Raw genomic sequence first — 16,727 nt, forward strand, 5'->3', positions numbered from 1 at the left:
GGAGCACGGGCTCTAGAGCGCAGCCTCAGTAGTTGTGGCGCACGGGCTTAGTTGCTCTGCGGCACGTGGGATCTTCCCGAACCAGGGATTGAACCCGTGTTGCCTGCATTGGTAGGCAGATTCTTAACCATTACGCCACCAGGGAAGTCCCCTATTAATTAATTTTAAAAAGCAAACAAACGCAGACCCTGATCCTAAGAGACATCAGAATTATTTTCCTGCTGGTCTGGAGAGAACTTCTTACACTGCTGCAACTAGCGTCACAGGCTTTGCAATGAGAAAGGTCCCCACTGGGCCACTTTCTCACCAGAGCCCCTGACAATGAGTTCATTCCCCTCCCTGTGCCTTCAGTTTCCTCATCGGTACAACGGGGACCATGATGATACCTTTGGAGGTGGTTGGATGTCTGAAGGGATGTTACCCAGAATACACTTGCTTATCAACACACCAGGGAAGCTCCATCCCCACCAGCACCAGATCCTTCTCCCACCCTCACTGGGCATCTCAGAGGCTATACCTTACATCCCCCTCTTTGCAGTGTGGGCAGCCAAGGACCAGCTCCACACATCAATGGTTCATCCATCCTTGAGCTGGCCAAGGACTCATCCACCCCCCATCCAATCCCAGGGTCGCTCCCTGGGTGCTCCCTCCTAGCAAATGCTCCGTTGTCATAAGACTTTCTTCCTCTGTCCCTTGAAATGGAGACAAGACAGACATTATAGTTCTGGAGGGGGGACAGCTGAAGGTGGGAGCTGAGAGTATGAACTCTGGAGCTCAATGTCCTGGGTTCAAATCCCATCTCAGGCAGCTACCCTTGCAGGCTCAGTGGTTCTTGCCCAGAGCTATGGCCTTACGTGCTGACCCCACACACAGAGGGGCTCCCTTCCTGGGGCAGCCGGACATGCCAGGACATACCCTCTGTCCCCGGCCATCCTGTGCACCTGCCGGAACCCAAGGCAGATAGGCTGTCCCTCTCCCGGGACCACCAAGGTCAGCACGGGGCTATGGGAGGACCGGAGGCTGCACGGAGGTGGCAAGAACGCTAACCCATGTGCCCCCCCCCGCCCCCCATCCCCAGACCCCTGAAGCCTTGCAGGTTGGAGAAGAGGCAACAGGAGCTGTAAGTAAAGGCTGAGTGTGTTTTGCTCATGTCTGGTGACTGTGTGTTCCCCGGTGAGAGGCCTAAAACTGACAGGGTTCTGGGCCACGTGGGGACAAACGGTGAGTGACTGAGTTCCCATCAGGCACCAGACACTCTGCAGGTTTATTTCTTAAATTCAGCTAGGAAACAAAATCTCAGTGCTTAGAAAGGCCCGTGCAAAACAGCATGGGGTCACCTGCTACTGGCCTTGCTGTTCTAGGTGCGGGACGGTGCTGCCGGAGGCAGGGACAGAGGGGCAGTTTGGGTGGCAGGCCCCAACGGTGGGTGTCCAGGCTGAGCCATCGACGAAGCTGATGGGGATGTCCGAGCCATCCTGGCAGGGTTGTCTCAGGATGTCACCAACCCAGGGTCCGAGCTGTCACTAGCAAGGCTAGCGGGACATTCAATAGGCTGGAACGCCTGAGGCCCAAGAGGCCATCTCAGACGCCACCCCTGGCCTGGAGGCTTCTCCCAACCCCACTGCTGCCACTCCCGTGTGTCCCTCCAGCAGCCACACCAGGTAGGATCCCCAAGAGGCCTCTGCCAGGGTGAGCATCTGAGCAGTGGGCTGAGCAGCCCCCCAGAGCCATCTTCAGGGCCCCTCCAGCAGAAGCTCCGTGGAGGCGCCTGAACGGGGACATCTGGGCAGGGGAAACATCCCAGTGGTCACAGTCAGTTCCGGAAGCTTCTGGGGTATCAGGAAGGGCAGGCAAGGCAAGGGAGACCCACCAGGGATAGGAAGTGCAAAAGGCAATTGGCCCGGCCGGGGAGAGATTTCCCGTTGACCTGCACCCCTGGCCGAGGCCCCCCTGCTCCCGGGCTGGCCAGGCAGACACCCCCGGCTCCTCAGTTCAGCAAGGAGAGTGGAGGGCCTGCCTGGATCTCATGCAGGGCTACAACGTCCAGGAATCTAGCAGCCTAGGGAGGTCTGGGCTGGGTGGGCCTTGTTAAGGCACAGCTGAGAGGGAGGTGGAGAGGCCCCACTCGGGTTTACCACCCAGTGGGGAGGACCCGCGGAGGCCCCCAGGGCAGCTGGGCCTCCGCACAGACCCCAGCTCCCAGGAAATGTCTGTTCTACTTTTGGCAGGAAGAGGGCAGGGGAGGAAAGATGGAGGAGAGAGGTGAGGGCAGTCAGGGACAGGAGGGAGGCCGAGAAGCAGGGCGCAGAGACAGACACACACACAGACACAGGAGTGGAGGACAGGCAGGGGGCAACCAGACGGGGAGAGGAGGAGGGTGAAGGCGGGAAATACAGGCTCCTCCTGGGATCCAGTTTCTCTGCCCCCAGGACAGGGCAGGGCTGTCTGGCTCAAGCCCCCCTCGCTTGCTGGGCCTGGTGCAAAGTCTCTGGTGGGCTGAGGAAGAGCGTCAGAGGGAGAAGGCGCCCGAACAGATGCGGGTGTAGACACCCTGATCCAGAGGCAGGTAGTGGCCCTGCTTCAGGTCCAGGAAGAAGAGCCGGTCTGAGGTCTGGCGTGGGTCGAAGCCCTCGTGCTGCAGCCTCGTCTTCTGAATCTTGAAGGTGCCTGTGGGGATGGGGGTGGGGGTGGAAGTGGGGGTGGGGTGGGGACTCGGCAGGGGGATTCCAGGAATCCACCCCCCCTCAACTCGCCATCCTGTCCTGCACCTCCAGGCCTCTGAAGAGGCCTCTGCTAGGAACATTCTTCCCCATTTTGCCTGCCTGACTCCCCCCTGGCCTTTGGATCTCAGCTTCATGCCCTCTCCTCCAGGGAGGCCTCCCTGACCACCCTCATCATGGCCTGAAACTCTGTGTACCCCCTGCCTGGTCACGTGCCGACCCCCCACAAGACCAAGAAGGTGACAGGGCTGGCTCTGTCACACAGTAGGTCAGGAGTCAGCAACTTATAGGCCCATGGCCCACCCCACGGGCCAGATTCGGCCCACCATTCGAGGTGGGCCACGCCCATTCACGTACACACTGTTTACTGTTGCTTTTGCCCTACAGCTGCAGAGCTGAATTATTGCTGCAGAGGCTGTGGCCCACAACTGAAAATATTTACCATCTGGGACTTTAAGAAAAAGTTTGCACTCCCTGCGGTAGACTATTAAAGAAGGGTTTTGTGAAAGACAGGGTTAGGGTTGGTAGCAAAAAATGGAGGGAGAATCCCTGTGTGCTCTAGAGTTGGGAACGTTTTTTTTCCTTTCAAATGAAACTTCAAAAGCACAAACCTGTGTGCATTGGTGGCAGAGTGGTGAGCATAGCTGCCTTCCAAAAGCACAAACCACAAAATTGAAAAAGCAGAGGCGGTAGTGGTGGTGGTGTTTAAGTTTGTATCAAAATTAGAGGCTTCTTTTCAATAAAGGGAACCATGGACAGAGTTAAGAGATTCCAAAACAGAAGAGATGTAGAAGGTCTGAAACCACTATGGAATTAACATCTAGACTATTACGGGAAATTTCCGTAAATCACAAAGAAAGATGAGGCAATACAAAGACGGGTCAAAGATACGAAGGGTGATTTACAGCAGAGGAAACCTCAGAGGTGTGAGATGATTTGCTCAAATTTCCTAGTCATCAGAAAAAATGCTGAATATAAAGAAATGCACCCAATACTGCAGGATACCCAGTGGGAGTGCGAGTGAGAAACAGAAAGAAATAAGTATGTAAATAAAACAAGAAAAGGGCTTGGCCCACAGTGCCGGCTGGCCATGAACCATTACGTCGGACCTGGCACAGGGACTGAACTAGGACAAATAAGTAAATGACTGAGGAACTAAAAGACAGATGGATACACGAAGAGACAGGGGGCCGCACCTGTGGTGTCCACCTGGGGCAGGAGGCGCAGGAAGATGGGCCGTGCGTAGGGTGCCAGCACCTTCTGCAGCTCCTGGTACAGGGCATTGGGGCTCAGCTGGCCGTGGGGGTCCGCAATGGCCGCCATGCCTGCTTTGCCCTCCACCCCTGGAGACAGAGGTTTGGCTGAGACCACCACCCTTCGCCCCTCCATGGGACCAGATCCACCCTCCAACGGTGGCCCCTGGCTTCTGACCTCCAGTCCCTTCCCCCTGGAATAATGCTCGCCAAAGCAGCAAACATTTTATGGAGCTCCTGCTGCACTCCCTGCAGCCCTGAGCCACGGCTGATTTCATGAGCCCATTTTCTGGATGAGGAAACTGAGGCTCAACATCAGGCATGAGGAGAGATTCCAGACCCAGGCCGCCACCCTGTCGGGTGCAGTTGTCCAGGTTGTGCACTGCTTTAGGTCCTGCCTACAGGGGTACCTGCACCTCCAAGCTCCTCCTGGCTGGGCTCCTCCAGGGCTGCTCCCAGGACCCTAGAACCACCCCCAGAGCCCCCAGCTTGCCTGGCACGGCCACCCCGTACACGGCCACGTCTGTCTGGCCCAGCAGGCGACTCAGCACGCCCTCCACCTCAGTGGTGGAGACGTTCTCCCCACGCCAGCGGAAGGTGTCCCCGCTGCGGTCCCGGAAGTACATATAGCCCAGCTCGTCCATCACCAGCACGTCGCCTGGCAGAGAGGAGAGGGGGAGGTAAGACGGCGACCTGCCATCCCTGCGGCCGGCCCCCAGGGTCTGCACACCTGAGAGGTAGGCGCTGTCCCCCTTGCGGAAGACGCTGTGGGTGATCTTCCTGCTCGTGGCGCTCTCGCTGATGTAGCCATCGAAGCGACGCAGAGGGTCTTGCTGGTTGATCTGGCCCACGAGGAGGCCGGGCTCCCCTAGGGAGGAGGCGGCGCTCGGGCTGTGCTGGGCGGGTAGGAGGCGGGGGGCCCCGGCTCCCCGGGGGACTGGGCGGGACCCTGCTCACCGGCCTGGCATGGGATGCAGAGGCCCTGGGCATCCCGCAGTAGTTCCATGGTGTCCTCATTGACCTTCACCAGTCGGATGGGGTACACATTGGGCAGGATGCGGCTGTTGAAGCCACAGGAGCCGACCTGGGATGCGGCCAGCCGAGTCAACGAGGAGCCCCGGGGTGACACGGTGTCCTCCCCCCCACACACACACACACCTTGCCTCTCCTGCCCCCGGGCCTGGAATTAGCACTCCCTAGTGTCACCCAACTCTGTGACCTTGGGTGATCTGAGAGAGGGGGGTATTAAGTGCAGCATCCTGCCAGGAATCGTGCCCCCCTCTCCCACCTTCCCAGCCTCCCTTGCAGTCATGTGAGGAGACCTACCAGCCGGCCGCCACTTCCTGGTCCTTAAAACTTTCCAGGCTGGCAGGAAGTGTATGGCCAAAGTGATCCTGAAGCCATGTAGGGACACTGGCAGAGCTTCTGCCCGCTGCCCACTGCATGTCACCCTGCCTGGCTCAGTTCTATGAGCAGAAAGGCCTAATGGGTTTCTGCCGCTGCACAGGTTGGGTATATTTGTTAGAGCGGCAACCTCTGCTGGTACGGCCAGAGTGTGTTCTGGGGCTGTCCGTTCAACAGACGTGCGTGGTGGGGACTGTGCCTTGTCCTCAGGTGCTGGGGACCCAGCAGCGAGAGACAGAAAGAACCCCTACCCCCTAGGGCGATGTATTATTCTTCTCGTTCTCTGTTCCTGACTTTGGATGGGAAGGGCTTAATAAGGGAGAAGGAGGGTCCTGAGAGGGCAGAGTGGAGATAACAATTATTAATCATAAAAGCATCTGTTTGCAGAGTGCCTACTGCACGGGGAAGGAGTGCTGTGCTGAGCTCGTGATGTTGGGTGGTTAGAACAAACCTAATAAGTTGTTAACCCCATTTACAGAGAAGGAAACGAAGACCCAAGGAGTCTGAGTGACTTGCCCGGTAGGAGGAGATCAGCACCCCATTTCTGGCCCTGGACCCCCCAGAGCCTTGCTCTCCCCTGCCACCTCCACTGCTACAAATTGAGGCTCAGAAAGGCTGAGGTGATTGCCCAGGGCAACACAGTCACGCTGTGAATTTGAACTCAGGGGCGACAGTCACATGACTGGACAAGCCAGAAGAAAGCATCCGAGCGCCCTGGCCGAACTGCCCACCACAATCCAGGCTGTTCTTTGGGGACACGGGGCCGGCGAGGCATAGGTAGCAGCGATCCCTGAACCCCGAGACCTGCCCGGGCCGGGCCGCCCCGCCCGCGCCCACCTTCCCGTCCATGTTGGCGATGCTGCAGTTGCACTCGGTGGCTCCGTAGAACTCGCCGACCTGGCGCACGCCGAAGCGCTCCGTGAACTCCTCCCAGATGGCTGGCCGCAACCCGTTGCCCACCGCCAGGCGCACGCGGTGCCGCCCTTCTGCCTCGCTCACCGGCTGTTTCAGCAGGTAGCGGCAGATCTCCCCGATGTACTGGACCACCTAGGTGGGTGGGAAGTGAGCAGTGGGCGCCTGCGCTGGAGCAGAGAGGAGCCGGCTGGGGGTGGAGGCTGCCGCGGGCCAGAGACCCCCAGACCCAGCGACCTCCCCGACTCCAACCTGGGCGCTAGGAACAAAACGGCCTTAAAGATGATAATAGCAAGGAAACAGACCAGGCCTATCCATTCCCTCAATCCCCAACACTCCTTCCATCTGAGCGGATGCATCGCGTCCCCCATGCCCCTCCAGCGGTCCCTCTATCCCCTCCGCTGCTTTCTGGGGACACCACGTGTGGCGCACGCAGGCAGGAAGGTGAGCCGTGGCGTTGACACTCCACAGGGCAACCCTCAGCCCAGAGGCCATGTGCTCTACACTGTTCCCTAGAGCCCCAACCATCTGAGCTCGGGGCGCCCACAGTCCTGATCCTGGGGTGGGACCACTCTCAGATGCATGCTCTTCGCTGCCTCCCTGAAGTCACAGCAGGGACCCAGCCCCAGTTGCCCATGGAGTCACCTACTCACTGCCCGCCCCCCCGCACCGCCCCTTGGGCTCCTTCTCTCCCTGTCTTGTGGCTCCACCCCCTGGGGTCAAGTCCCAGATACCCCAGGTGCCCTTGAGTCCTCATCTCCAGGACGGCTTCTTAATGATACCCTCCCCATTTTACAGATGGAGAAACTGAGGTTCACAGACAGTAAGTAACCACCAAGGCTGATAATGTGGTAAAATTTGTTATGTATCTGGGCATCCTGGCTCCAGAGTCTCAATGAAGCAGTTACATGTTCAGAATTAACCACCATGGCAATCAGTACGGCTTCAAAGTACTCACTAGATGAAGTACAAAATTCGACCTGTGATCAATTCCATGTGACCCTGCCGCCCTCACTGCCCCCTGTCCTTCTAACTCCTAGGCTCACTCGGCTCTGCCACGTGGGTCTCCTCCTCAGGGCCTTTGCACATACTGTGCCCTCTGCCTAGAACAATCTTCCCCCAGATGCACCTGGGTCCTGAGGTCTCGGCTCAAATGTCACCGTGACTGAGAGGTATTCCTTGAGCAGGACTTAATAAGTATCTGATAAATACAAGTGCACTGAGCACTCACTACCAGCCAAGCAGAGAGCTCATCTGTTTCATCTTCCTGAGACTCCATGTTGGAGAGGAAGGTACTGAGACCCAAAGAGGGGACACAGGTGGCCCAAGATCACCCGCTGCTGACCAGGAAGCAAGCCCCAGGCGAGGCAAGATCAGAGACCCTGATGGTTTCTCTCCCTCTGCCCACAGGCTCCCTCATGTGCTTTGGGTGTGGCCCAGCCCACCCCATCTCCAGGATAGAACAAGTCATACAGCCTGGCCAATCATTCCAGTCCATCCCCAGACACTGATTGGTTCAAGGATAAGCATGTGACCACAGCTAAGCCAATGAGAATCAGCCCTGAGACTTTTAATGGACTGGTGGGAAGACAGGATCTTTCTCAACTAGAACTGCAGGGAACACTCCTGGAGAAGCAGGGCTGGGAAGGAAGCCACCCACTAAGGAAAGAAGAAAGCAAGAGGAAGAGGAAAACAAGAAAAAGAGAGAGAGAGAGAGAGGGGCCTTCCTTGATCAAGGTGTGCCTGAAGCTGTCCACCATGTGGCCTCCTCGGTTCCATAAGCTAACAAATCCCTTTCCTCAAGAAAGCCAGAATTTAGGTTAGGGCTGGGTTTAGGGTTTCGGCTTTACCTGTCAACTGACAAAGTCCTGCCTAAATACATAGCTGCCCTCCAGACCATCACAGGTAGACACAGCCACACTCTGAGCAGCTCGCAGATGTCCTCTTCAGAAACCAGGCTGGGGAAGGGACAACACAGCCACAGTTGAGGCCGCTGAAGGTTTCAATGACCCTGTGGCCCTGAGGCCACATCTACATACTGAGAGCCAGACAGCTGATCTTTACTCTGGCCTGGACCCTCGGACAGACCCAGGGCTGAAGGGAAGACAACTCAGGTCAGCTCAGAGAGGCAGACACCAGGTGCCCCAGCCGAGACCTCCTGCCTGCAGGGCAGCACCTGGAAAGAAGCTGGCAGTGAATTGTCAACCTGGGACCCCCACTACAACTCCCGAGTCAGGGTGACCTCGTACACCAAATGTACACACCCAAGTGGGTATGGGGAGACACAGGAACTATACACCCATGGATGGATGATGGGTTGACTTACCTGTCGCCTGCCCATCTGCTTTATGCGCTAAAACAGGGGAGTTCTAGATTACAGCCTGCTGCCTCCCATGAGGATGGCTGGGCAGTTGATCTGGGCCATGCCCACTGCTGCAAATAAAACAGCCACGCAGTTTCCCCCATCCTACAGCCAGCCATGAGATGGGATTTCTAAACCCAAACGCACGCTCTTAAGTCTTTTTGGCATCCTTGTTAAACTTGACCTTTGAGGATTCCATCCTCTACTCCTTAAAGAGCCCCTCAGTGCCTTCTCTTGGTCACAGAAATACCCCTTCAAGGAAACAGAATGGAATTTCAGGGGCCCGGAGACAGTGAACAAAGCCCAATGCAACACAGCATGTCAAAGACAAAGAGAGGGACCACCAGACACCACAGGCTTCCTCGTGGAGGACATGACATCACCCACAGGGAACCCTTGCCAAAAAAGCAGAACTTGAAGCGATCAAATATCTAGATCAGTGGTTCTCAACCACAGTCAAGACACCTGACAATGTCTGGAAACATTTTTAATTATCACAGCTGGGAGGTGGGGTGCTAGTGGCATCCAGTGATTTTAGGCCAGAAATGCTGTTAAATAACCTACAGTGCACAGGACAGTCCTCACCACAGAGAATGATGCAGCTCCAAAGCCACACTGCTGTGGTTGAGATGCTGTGCTTCCACTACGGAGAACAGTATAGAGATTCCTCAAAAAACTAAACATAGAGTTACCATGTGATCCTGCAATCCAACTCCTGGGCATATATCTGGACAAAACCCTTCACTTGAAAAGATACATGCACCCCAATGTTCATAGCAGCACTATTTACAGTAGCCAAAACATGGAAGCAACCTAAATGTCCACTGACAGAGAAATGGATAAAGAAGATGTGGTACATATATATACAATGGGATATTACTCAGCCATAAAAAGGAATGAAATAATGCCATTTACAGCAACATGGACCGACCTAGAGATTATCATATAAAAAGAACTAAGTCAAACAGAGAAAGACAAGTATCATATGATATCACGTCTACGTGGAATCTTTAAAAATGATAGAAATGGGGCTTCCCTGGTGGCGCAGTGGTTGAGAGTCTGCCTGCTGATGCAGGGGACACGGGTTCGTGCCCCGGTCCGGGAAGATCCCACATGCCGCGGAGCGGCTGGGCCCGTGAGCCATGGCCACTGAGCTCGCGCGTCTGGAGCCTCTGCTCCGCAGCAGGCGAGGCCACAACTGTGAGAGGCCCGCGTACCGCCAAAAAAAAAAATGATAGAAATGAACTTGTTTATGAAACAGAAATAGACTCACAAACTTAAGTTTACCAAAGGGGATGGGTGGGAGAGATAAATTAGGAGTCTGGGATTAACATATATACACTACTATATATAAAATAAACAACAGGACCTACTGTATAGCACAGGGAACTATATTCAATATCTTGTAATAACCTATAATGGAAAATGGAAAATAATCTGGAAAAGAATATATATATAATGTTTATATATATATATATATAAAACTGAATCACCTTGCTGTATACCTGAAACTAACATTGTATAAATTAACTATATGTCAATTTTAAAAAGTAGTTAAAAAAACCCGCTACGCTTGACCCTACTCCCAAGGTACAGGAGGTGCCAGGGAGAGAGAAGCATGTCAAAGGACCTCCCAGCAATACCCAGACTGGGAAAACACTACAGGCCAAACTTCATTTCTTCAATAAATAAATTACAAGGAGGGGTGGGAGGAGAATGAGGGAGAGACAAGGGGCACCTACAGATGAAAGGATTCTTATAGGAAACATCAACTAGTTGCAATGTGTGGGTCTTACCTAAACACTGATTCTAAAAAAAAAATACAGAAACAACCCCCGCCCGCCCGGCATATTTTGACATGGTAGAAACACTGGGGATCAGGCCACTGTCCGGATTCCTGATAATTGAGAAATCACTGGCACTTTTTGGCTGGGATAATGATACTGAGGTTATGTGTTTGTGGGTTTTTTCCTTCTTTTTGACTCTATCTTTTATTGGGGTAAAATACACACAATATAAAATTTACCATCTTAGCCATTTCTTTTCCATCTTAGCCATTTTTAAGGGTACAGTTCAGTGTATTAAATACATTCACATTGTTGAGCAGCCATCACCACTATCCATCCCCATAAATTTTTTTTTTTTTTTGGGCACACCACGTGACTTCTGAGATTTTTAGTTCCCTGACCAGGGATAGAACCCGGTCCCTCAGCAGTGAGAGTGCTGGGGCCTAACCACTAGACTGCCAGGGAATTCCCCCCCCAAAATATTTTTACCTTGTAAATCTGAAACTCTATACCCAGTAAACACTAACTCCCCATTCCCCCCTCCCCTGGCCTTGGCAACTACCATCCTACTTTCTGTCTATGATTTTAGCTACTGTGAGTACCCAATATAAGTGGAATCATGCAGTATTTGTCTTTTTGCAATTGGCTTATTTCATTCAGCATAATGTCCTCAACGGTCATCCATGTTGTAGCCTGTGTCAGAACTTCCTTCCTTTTTAAGGCTCAATAATATTCCACTGTAGGGATGAACCACATTTTGCTTATCCATTCATTCTGTTGCTGAACACTTGGATTGCTTCCATGTTTTATTTATTGTGAATAATCTGCTATGAACATGGGTGTACAAATATCCTTTGAGACCCTGCTTTCAAATCTTTTGTTTCATTTTTTTTTAATTAATTAATTTATTTATTTTTGGCTGTGTTGGGTCTTTGTTGCTGTGTGGGGGCTTTCTCTAGTTGCGGTGAGCGGGGGCTACTCTTTGTTGCAGTGCACGGGCTCCTCACTGCGGTGGCTTCTCTTGTTATGGAGCACGGGCTTTAGGCACGCGGGCTTCAGTAGTTGTGGCACGCAGTTCAGTAGCTGTGGCTCCCGGGCTCTAGAGCGCAGGCTCAGTAGTTGTGGTGCACGGGCTTAGTTGCCCCATGGCATGTGGGATCTTCCCGAACCAGGGATCGAACCCGTGTCCCCTGCATTGGCAGGCGGATTCTTAACCACTGCGCCACCAGGGAAGTCCCAAATCTTTTGTTTTAAAATCAGCCCTCACCAGACACAAAAGGCCACACAGAGATCCCATTTATAAGAAATGTCCAGAACAGGCAAACCCATAGAGACAGAAAGCAGATTGATTGCCAGGGGCTGGGGGAAGGGGGACGGGGAATGACTGCCAGTGGGGACAGCATGTTCTTTTGGGGGTGACGGAAATGTTCTGGAACTACATAGAGGTGGTGACTGTACAACACTGTAAATGGACTAAGTGCCACTGAAGTGTCCACTTTAAAACAGCTAATCTTGGGGACTTCCCTGGCGATCCAGTAGTTAAGACTCCGCCCTTCCACTGCAGCGGGCACGGGTTCCATCCCCCGCATGCCGTGAGGCGTGGCCAAAAAATAAATAAATAAATAAATAAAACTAAATAGTTCAAAAATTGAAAACAAACAAAAAAAAGCTAATCTTACGTGAATTTCACCTCAATTGAAAAAAAAAAAAGACCAATCCTCAGCTTTCAGAGGTTTTACTGACATATCTATGCAGGAAACATGCTGCTATCTGGGGCTGCTTCACAACAACACAGAAGGAGGGATGTGCTGGGGGCGTGGAGGGGGCAGGAGAGGGTATCTGATGTCCTCTGGAGCCGAGTGATGGATACCTGGGAATCCCCTAAACTTTTCTGTCCACATTTATGTATATTTGCAACTCTCAAGAGTTAAGTTAATAAACGGACTGTCTTCTATTTCAAGATTCAGATTAGCAGTTTTCCCCAGACCACCCCCCACCACCCCAAACAGAACATAAAATCCTCAAAAGCACAGCAGGGCAGAGTCATCGCCCCGAGAGATCCCCCAGGATGCCCGGCCCAGAGCCCCCACCCTGTCCAGCTGTGTGATCTGGGCAAGTGGCTGAACGTCTCTGGGCCCCACCTGTTAAAGGTGGGGTCAGCACCTGCCAATTTGCCAGTCCCTGGACACACCCCCTTCCCTCCCCTCCTCACTCCTTCTTCCACCTGGAGGAAGGTACTAGGCACCTGTATTTCCACCCCCATCACAGCACTGAAATCCTCGGCCTGCTCTCCTCTCATTGTGGAGGGGAGAGGAGAGGAAGGGATTTGTCTTAACCCCTACCTGCTCTGCAGGACAGTGGATGCCCTCCACCTCTGCTTCATGCTTATCCCACCAGGAAGCCCTGGGCTTTGTGGCCTTAACCAGCCCAGCGCGGTGACTGCACCCATTTCCCTGCAGCCACCAGCAGGGCAGACCTTCGGGGCACAGGGAGTAGGGAAGGCAGCACCTTAAGGATCTCAGGCAGTCTGTGTCCAATTAAAAGCCTCAGTTTCTCCACCTGCAAAACGGGTATGAGGCCTTTGCACGCTCCCAAGCAGCTGTGAGGTTCCAATGAGTTTACATGTTGAAGGTTTAGCCTCGGGCTGGGCCTTGAGCACAGAAGCACTGACTGCCCCCTCCCAGCCCCACCGAGTCCCTGGGAGGCAGCCATTCAGAGCCATACACTTGGGAGGGTGGGCGGAGGGCTGGAGGTGCGAGAGGGGGCGGGGCCTGACCGTGCAGTTGTACTTGACGCAGTCATCCCAGAAGCGGCTGGCTGAAAACTTCTTGCGGAGGACCACAGTCAGCCCGTAGATGAGACACTGACCCACGCCAATGATGTTCCCTGCAGAGAGTGGACTCAATGAGGGGTCCCCAATCCCCCGCCCCCTCCCCCGCCCAAGCTTCCCTGTGGTACCTGCCGAGTGGTACAGGGGCAGACAGTCGTAGAGCACATCTGCCGCCTGCATGCTGTAGGAGTGGTGGGTAAATGCCGCTATGCGGTAGTACCTGCAGGGGCAGGGAGTGCAGGGGCTGGGACCCACACCCCCGAAAAAAGCATGGCGTGGGGGGAGCGAGCTGCGTACTGAGGCAGAGCCAGCCCAGCTCACAGGGGCCTTATAGGCTGGCAGGAGAGGAACATGCAACAAATAAAATGGTGCTTGCTCCCACGAGGGATATAATAGAGCAAAGGGATAGAGAGAGGCTGAAGGGGACAAAGCCAGGGAGGGTGGGGTAACCTGCCTGGGGAGGTGACACATGAGCTAAGGCCCGGCAAGAAGGTGCTGTAGGGTGAGCTAGGGAAGGGCACCCAGGTGAAGCGCAGAGCATATGCAAAGGTCCTGAGGCCAGAAGGAGTCTGGCAGGTTTGAGGAAGTGTGAGGGGTCGAGGAGGGAGCGAGCGAGAGGTGGAGAGGAGGAAAATGACATCAGAGAAGTGGCGGGTGCTGCACAACACAAATATGGCTTTTATTCTGAGGGCCAAGGAGGGTACGGGGAGGTTTGGCACAGAGGAGGTCTGACTTAGGATTTTAAACCTTGCTATGGTCACTGATGAGAAGGGGGCTGTTGGGGGCAGGAGTGGGGACAGGAGGAGACTGAGGAGGGGCAGAGGGCAGCACGGTGTCCTGAGATGGGCTGTGGGTTTTACCCAGTTGGGATCAAGATGCCCACAAGACCCCAAAAGGAGCTGGGGGTTGGGGGGATCAGGCCATAGAGAGGAACCGGAGTGGCTTTCCTGCGCCGGGGGCAATGCCCATGGGCCCCTCACCTGCTGTGCACGACGATGGCAGCCTTGGGCAGCCCCGTGGTCCCTGATGTGTAGATGTAGAAGAGTCGATCTAAGAGAGATGTGGGTGTTGGGGACCGGAGGCTGGCGTGAGCGGGACGAGGGGACTGGGTGGGCATCGGCAGGGGGGATCCCACCTGGACTCACCATCCATGCCCTTGCCAGGGGGCTGGGCTAGGGGGGCTGTGGAGGCCTCCTTCAGCAGCGGGTCCAGGAGCTGGGTGTCCGGCAAGACACCCTCGGGCCCCATGTCTCCAGAACAGAACTTGACCAGGCTCTTGCCCAGCTGTCCACTCACCTCGGCCACCACTGCGGCCCAAAACATATGTCACGGTCAAGGACGGGCAGGTCCCCTCCCAGGGCCGGGGAAGCACCATCTCCCTGCCCTGGGCGGCCCCAGGCCCCCACCGAGATGCTGCCCACACCCGGCCTCACCTGCTGCCAGCTCCCGTCCGAAGACCAGAGCCTTGGCGCCCGAGGTGCCCAGGCAGAAGATCAGGGGCTCCCGCCGCAGGTTAACATTGAGCAGCGCGGCCTCCATGCCCGCCTTGGCCAGACCCAGCCACAGCCCCACAAACTCAGGCCGGCCCTCCAGGAAGATGGCCACCACGTCCCCTGGCGTGTAGCCCAGATGGCAGAATAGGTTGGCCACGGCATTGGAGTAGGCGTCCAGCTGCGCGAAGGTCCAGCACACGCCGCTGCCCGCATCCACCAGCGCCAGGTGCTCAGGCTGCCGCCGTACCACCTCCTGGAAGATCTGCGGGATGGTGTGGTGGGCGCGCTGGTGCCACCGCAGCTCCAGGCGCACGCGTATCAGCACGAAGAGGCCGCTGGGAGGGGGGACGAGGGGACGGTGTCACTGAGTGTCCTGCCCGGCTTCCAGGAGACCACCCCAAGCCTCAGCATCCCCACGTGGAGAAAGCGGAGGAAAAGGTCCCTGTGTTCCCAAGGGTGGCAAGTGTTCAGTAAGGACCCTTGGGTTGCTGGGTCTCTTGGAGAAACTAAGGGCAAAGGGCCATGTACCAGTCAGCCCAGAAGTAGGCGGATTCTCACAGCTGGCCAGGCCATGCAGTGTAAGTCAGAGTCACCCTGTCCTCCGCCACAGCTTGCTTGGTGACCCTGAGGGAGCCAGGCCCAGTCCTAACCTTGTTCTTCTCTCCTGGGGCAGCCCAAGTGCCCCATGCTGACCCCCCACTGCCTCCAGCTTGGACTCCTCATGCCCCGCCTGCCTCAACCGGGCCCTGGGGTCCAGCCCCTGAGCTGGGGGGCTGTTCCACTCACAAGTTACTCAATGGCACTAGGCACAGGTGGCTGAGCCATCCAGCACGTGTGCCCCCACCCAGGGGAGGAGGTGCCTCTGCCCCAGGTGAGGCCAGAAGACAGGCTAGCGAGAGGCCCTGATGGCAGGTGTCTTGCTCCTCTGTCTTCACCTGCTAGTAGAGACAAGGGGATCAGAGGGCCCAGGGGAAGATAGAACTCCAGTAGGAAGGAGCCAGGTTCCTGAATGACCCTGTGGAGATGAGCAGCCATCACTGATGATGCCAGGCTGTCAGATGAGTGAGACATGAACTTGTTTGTGTTGTTTTAAGCAAACAGAAATGGCTTTAGATCACAGAACCAAGAAAGCTAGAATTTCTCAGTGCAGGAGCTCAAGAAACAAGTGGTCTTCTGGCTTTACCTGGCTCTCTGCCCTGCCACCTGACTCTGAGAGGTAACTTTGTGCTGGGTTAAGCCACTGTCAAGTGGAGACCTGTTTGTTACAGCAGCTTGCTCTGCCCTGACCGAGACAGGTGGTCCTCACTCTGCCCCCAGGAAGGTTACCTGGGTGTGGTTCCCCAAATCCTAAATGAACACTTAGAACAGGTGCATTTTATTATATGTAAATTACACCTCAAGAACAACCCATGAAGACAGAGCAGATTGGTGGTTACTAGGAGCTGGAGGAGGGGGAATGGGGAGTAACTGCTAATGGGGACAGGGTCTCCTTTTGGGGTGATGGAAATGTTCTGGAGCTAGATAGAGCTGATGGTTGCACAACACTGTGAATGTACTCAGTGTCGCTAATGGTAAATTTTATATTATATGTGTTTTACTACAATAAAAATGAATGAATGAATGAAACTCATGAAGACTGTCTGTGGCAAGGTTAAAAACAGGAGTCCTTACCTTCCAGATGTACACCCTGGAAAACCAACAGATAGAAAGATGTGCCACTGAGATTCAGACACAGGAGGAAGTGGGTGGAGATGAGGAAACAATCATATGAAGATCACGGAAGCTGGGGGATGGGCACATGGGTTTATTACATTATTCTCTCTACTTCTGTAAGCTTGAAACTTTCCATAGTAAAATGTTTTTAACACAGATTTTTAAAAAATAAAATAAAATAATAAATTTTAAAAATAAAAAATATTTGGGCTTCCCTGGTGGCACAGTGGTTGAGAGTCCGCCTGCCGATGCA

The 16,727-nt window shown here is 54.5% G+C and overlaps 1 protein-coding gene across 9 annotated transcripts in view; it reads right to left on the minus strand.

The window, feature by feature from the left end:
* Positions 1–1,247: 1,247 nt before the first annotated feature.
* Positions 1,248–16,727, minus strand: part of SLC27A1 (solute carrier family 27 member 1) — a 31,170-nt gene continuing 15,690 nt past the window's right edge. For 4 of the 9 annotated variants that reach the window (XM_049707198.1, XM_049707199.1, XM_049707200.1 and 1 more), the window contains exons 3-12: positions 14,702–15,096; positions 14,414–14,575; positions 14,249–14,318; positions 13,397–13,512; positions 13,215–13,324; positions 6,215–6,424; positions 4,931–5,057; positions 4,467–4,841; positions 3,917–4,063; positions 1,248–2,667 (exon numbers count right to left, since the gene is read on the minus strand). In XM_049707198.1, the coding sequence (XP_049563155.1) occupies positions 2,510–2,667; positions 3,917–4,063; positions 4,467–4,841; positions 4,931–5,057; positions 6,215–6,424; positions 13,215–13,324; positions 13,397–13,512; positions 14,249–14,318; positions 14,414–14,575; positions 14,702–15,096 (1,870 nt within the window). In that variant the 3' untranslated portion in view covers positions 1,248–2,509. The remainder of the gene's footprint in view (positions 2,668–3,916; positions 4,064–4,466; positions 4,842–4,930; positions 5,058–6,214; positions 6,425–13,214; positions 13,325–13,396; positions 13,513–14,248; positions 14,319–14,413; positions 14,576–14,701; positions 15,097–16,727) is intronic. The other 5 variants (XM_004277572.4, XM_033401484.2, XM_033401482.2 and 2 more) reach the window with 5 other exon arrangements.

Source organism: Orcinus orca, chromosome 3 (assembly GCF_937001465.1).
Source record: "Orcinus orca chromosome 3, mOrcOrc1.1, whole genome shotgun sequence".
NCBI classification, from domain to species: domain Eukaryota; kingdom Metazoa; phylum Chordata; class Mammalia; order Artiodactyla; family Delphinidae; genus Orcinus; species Orcinus orca.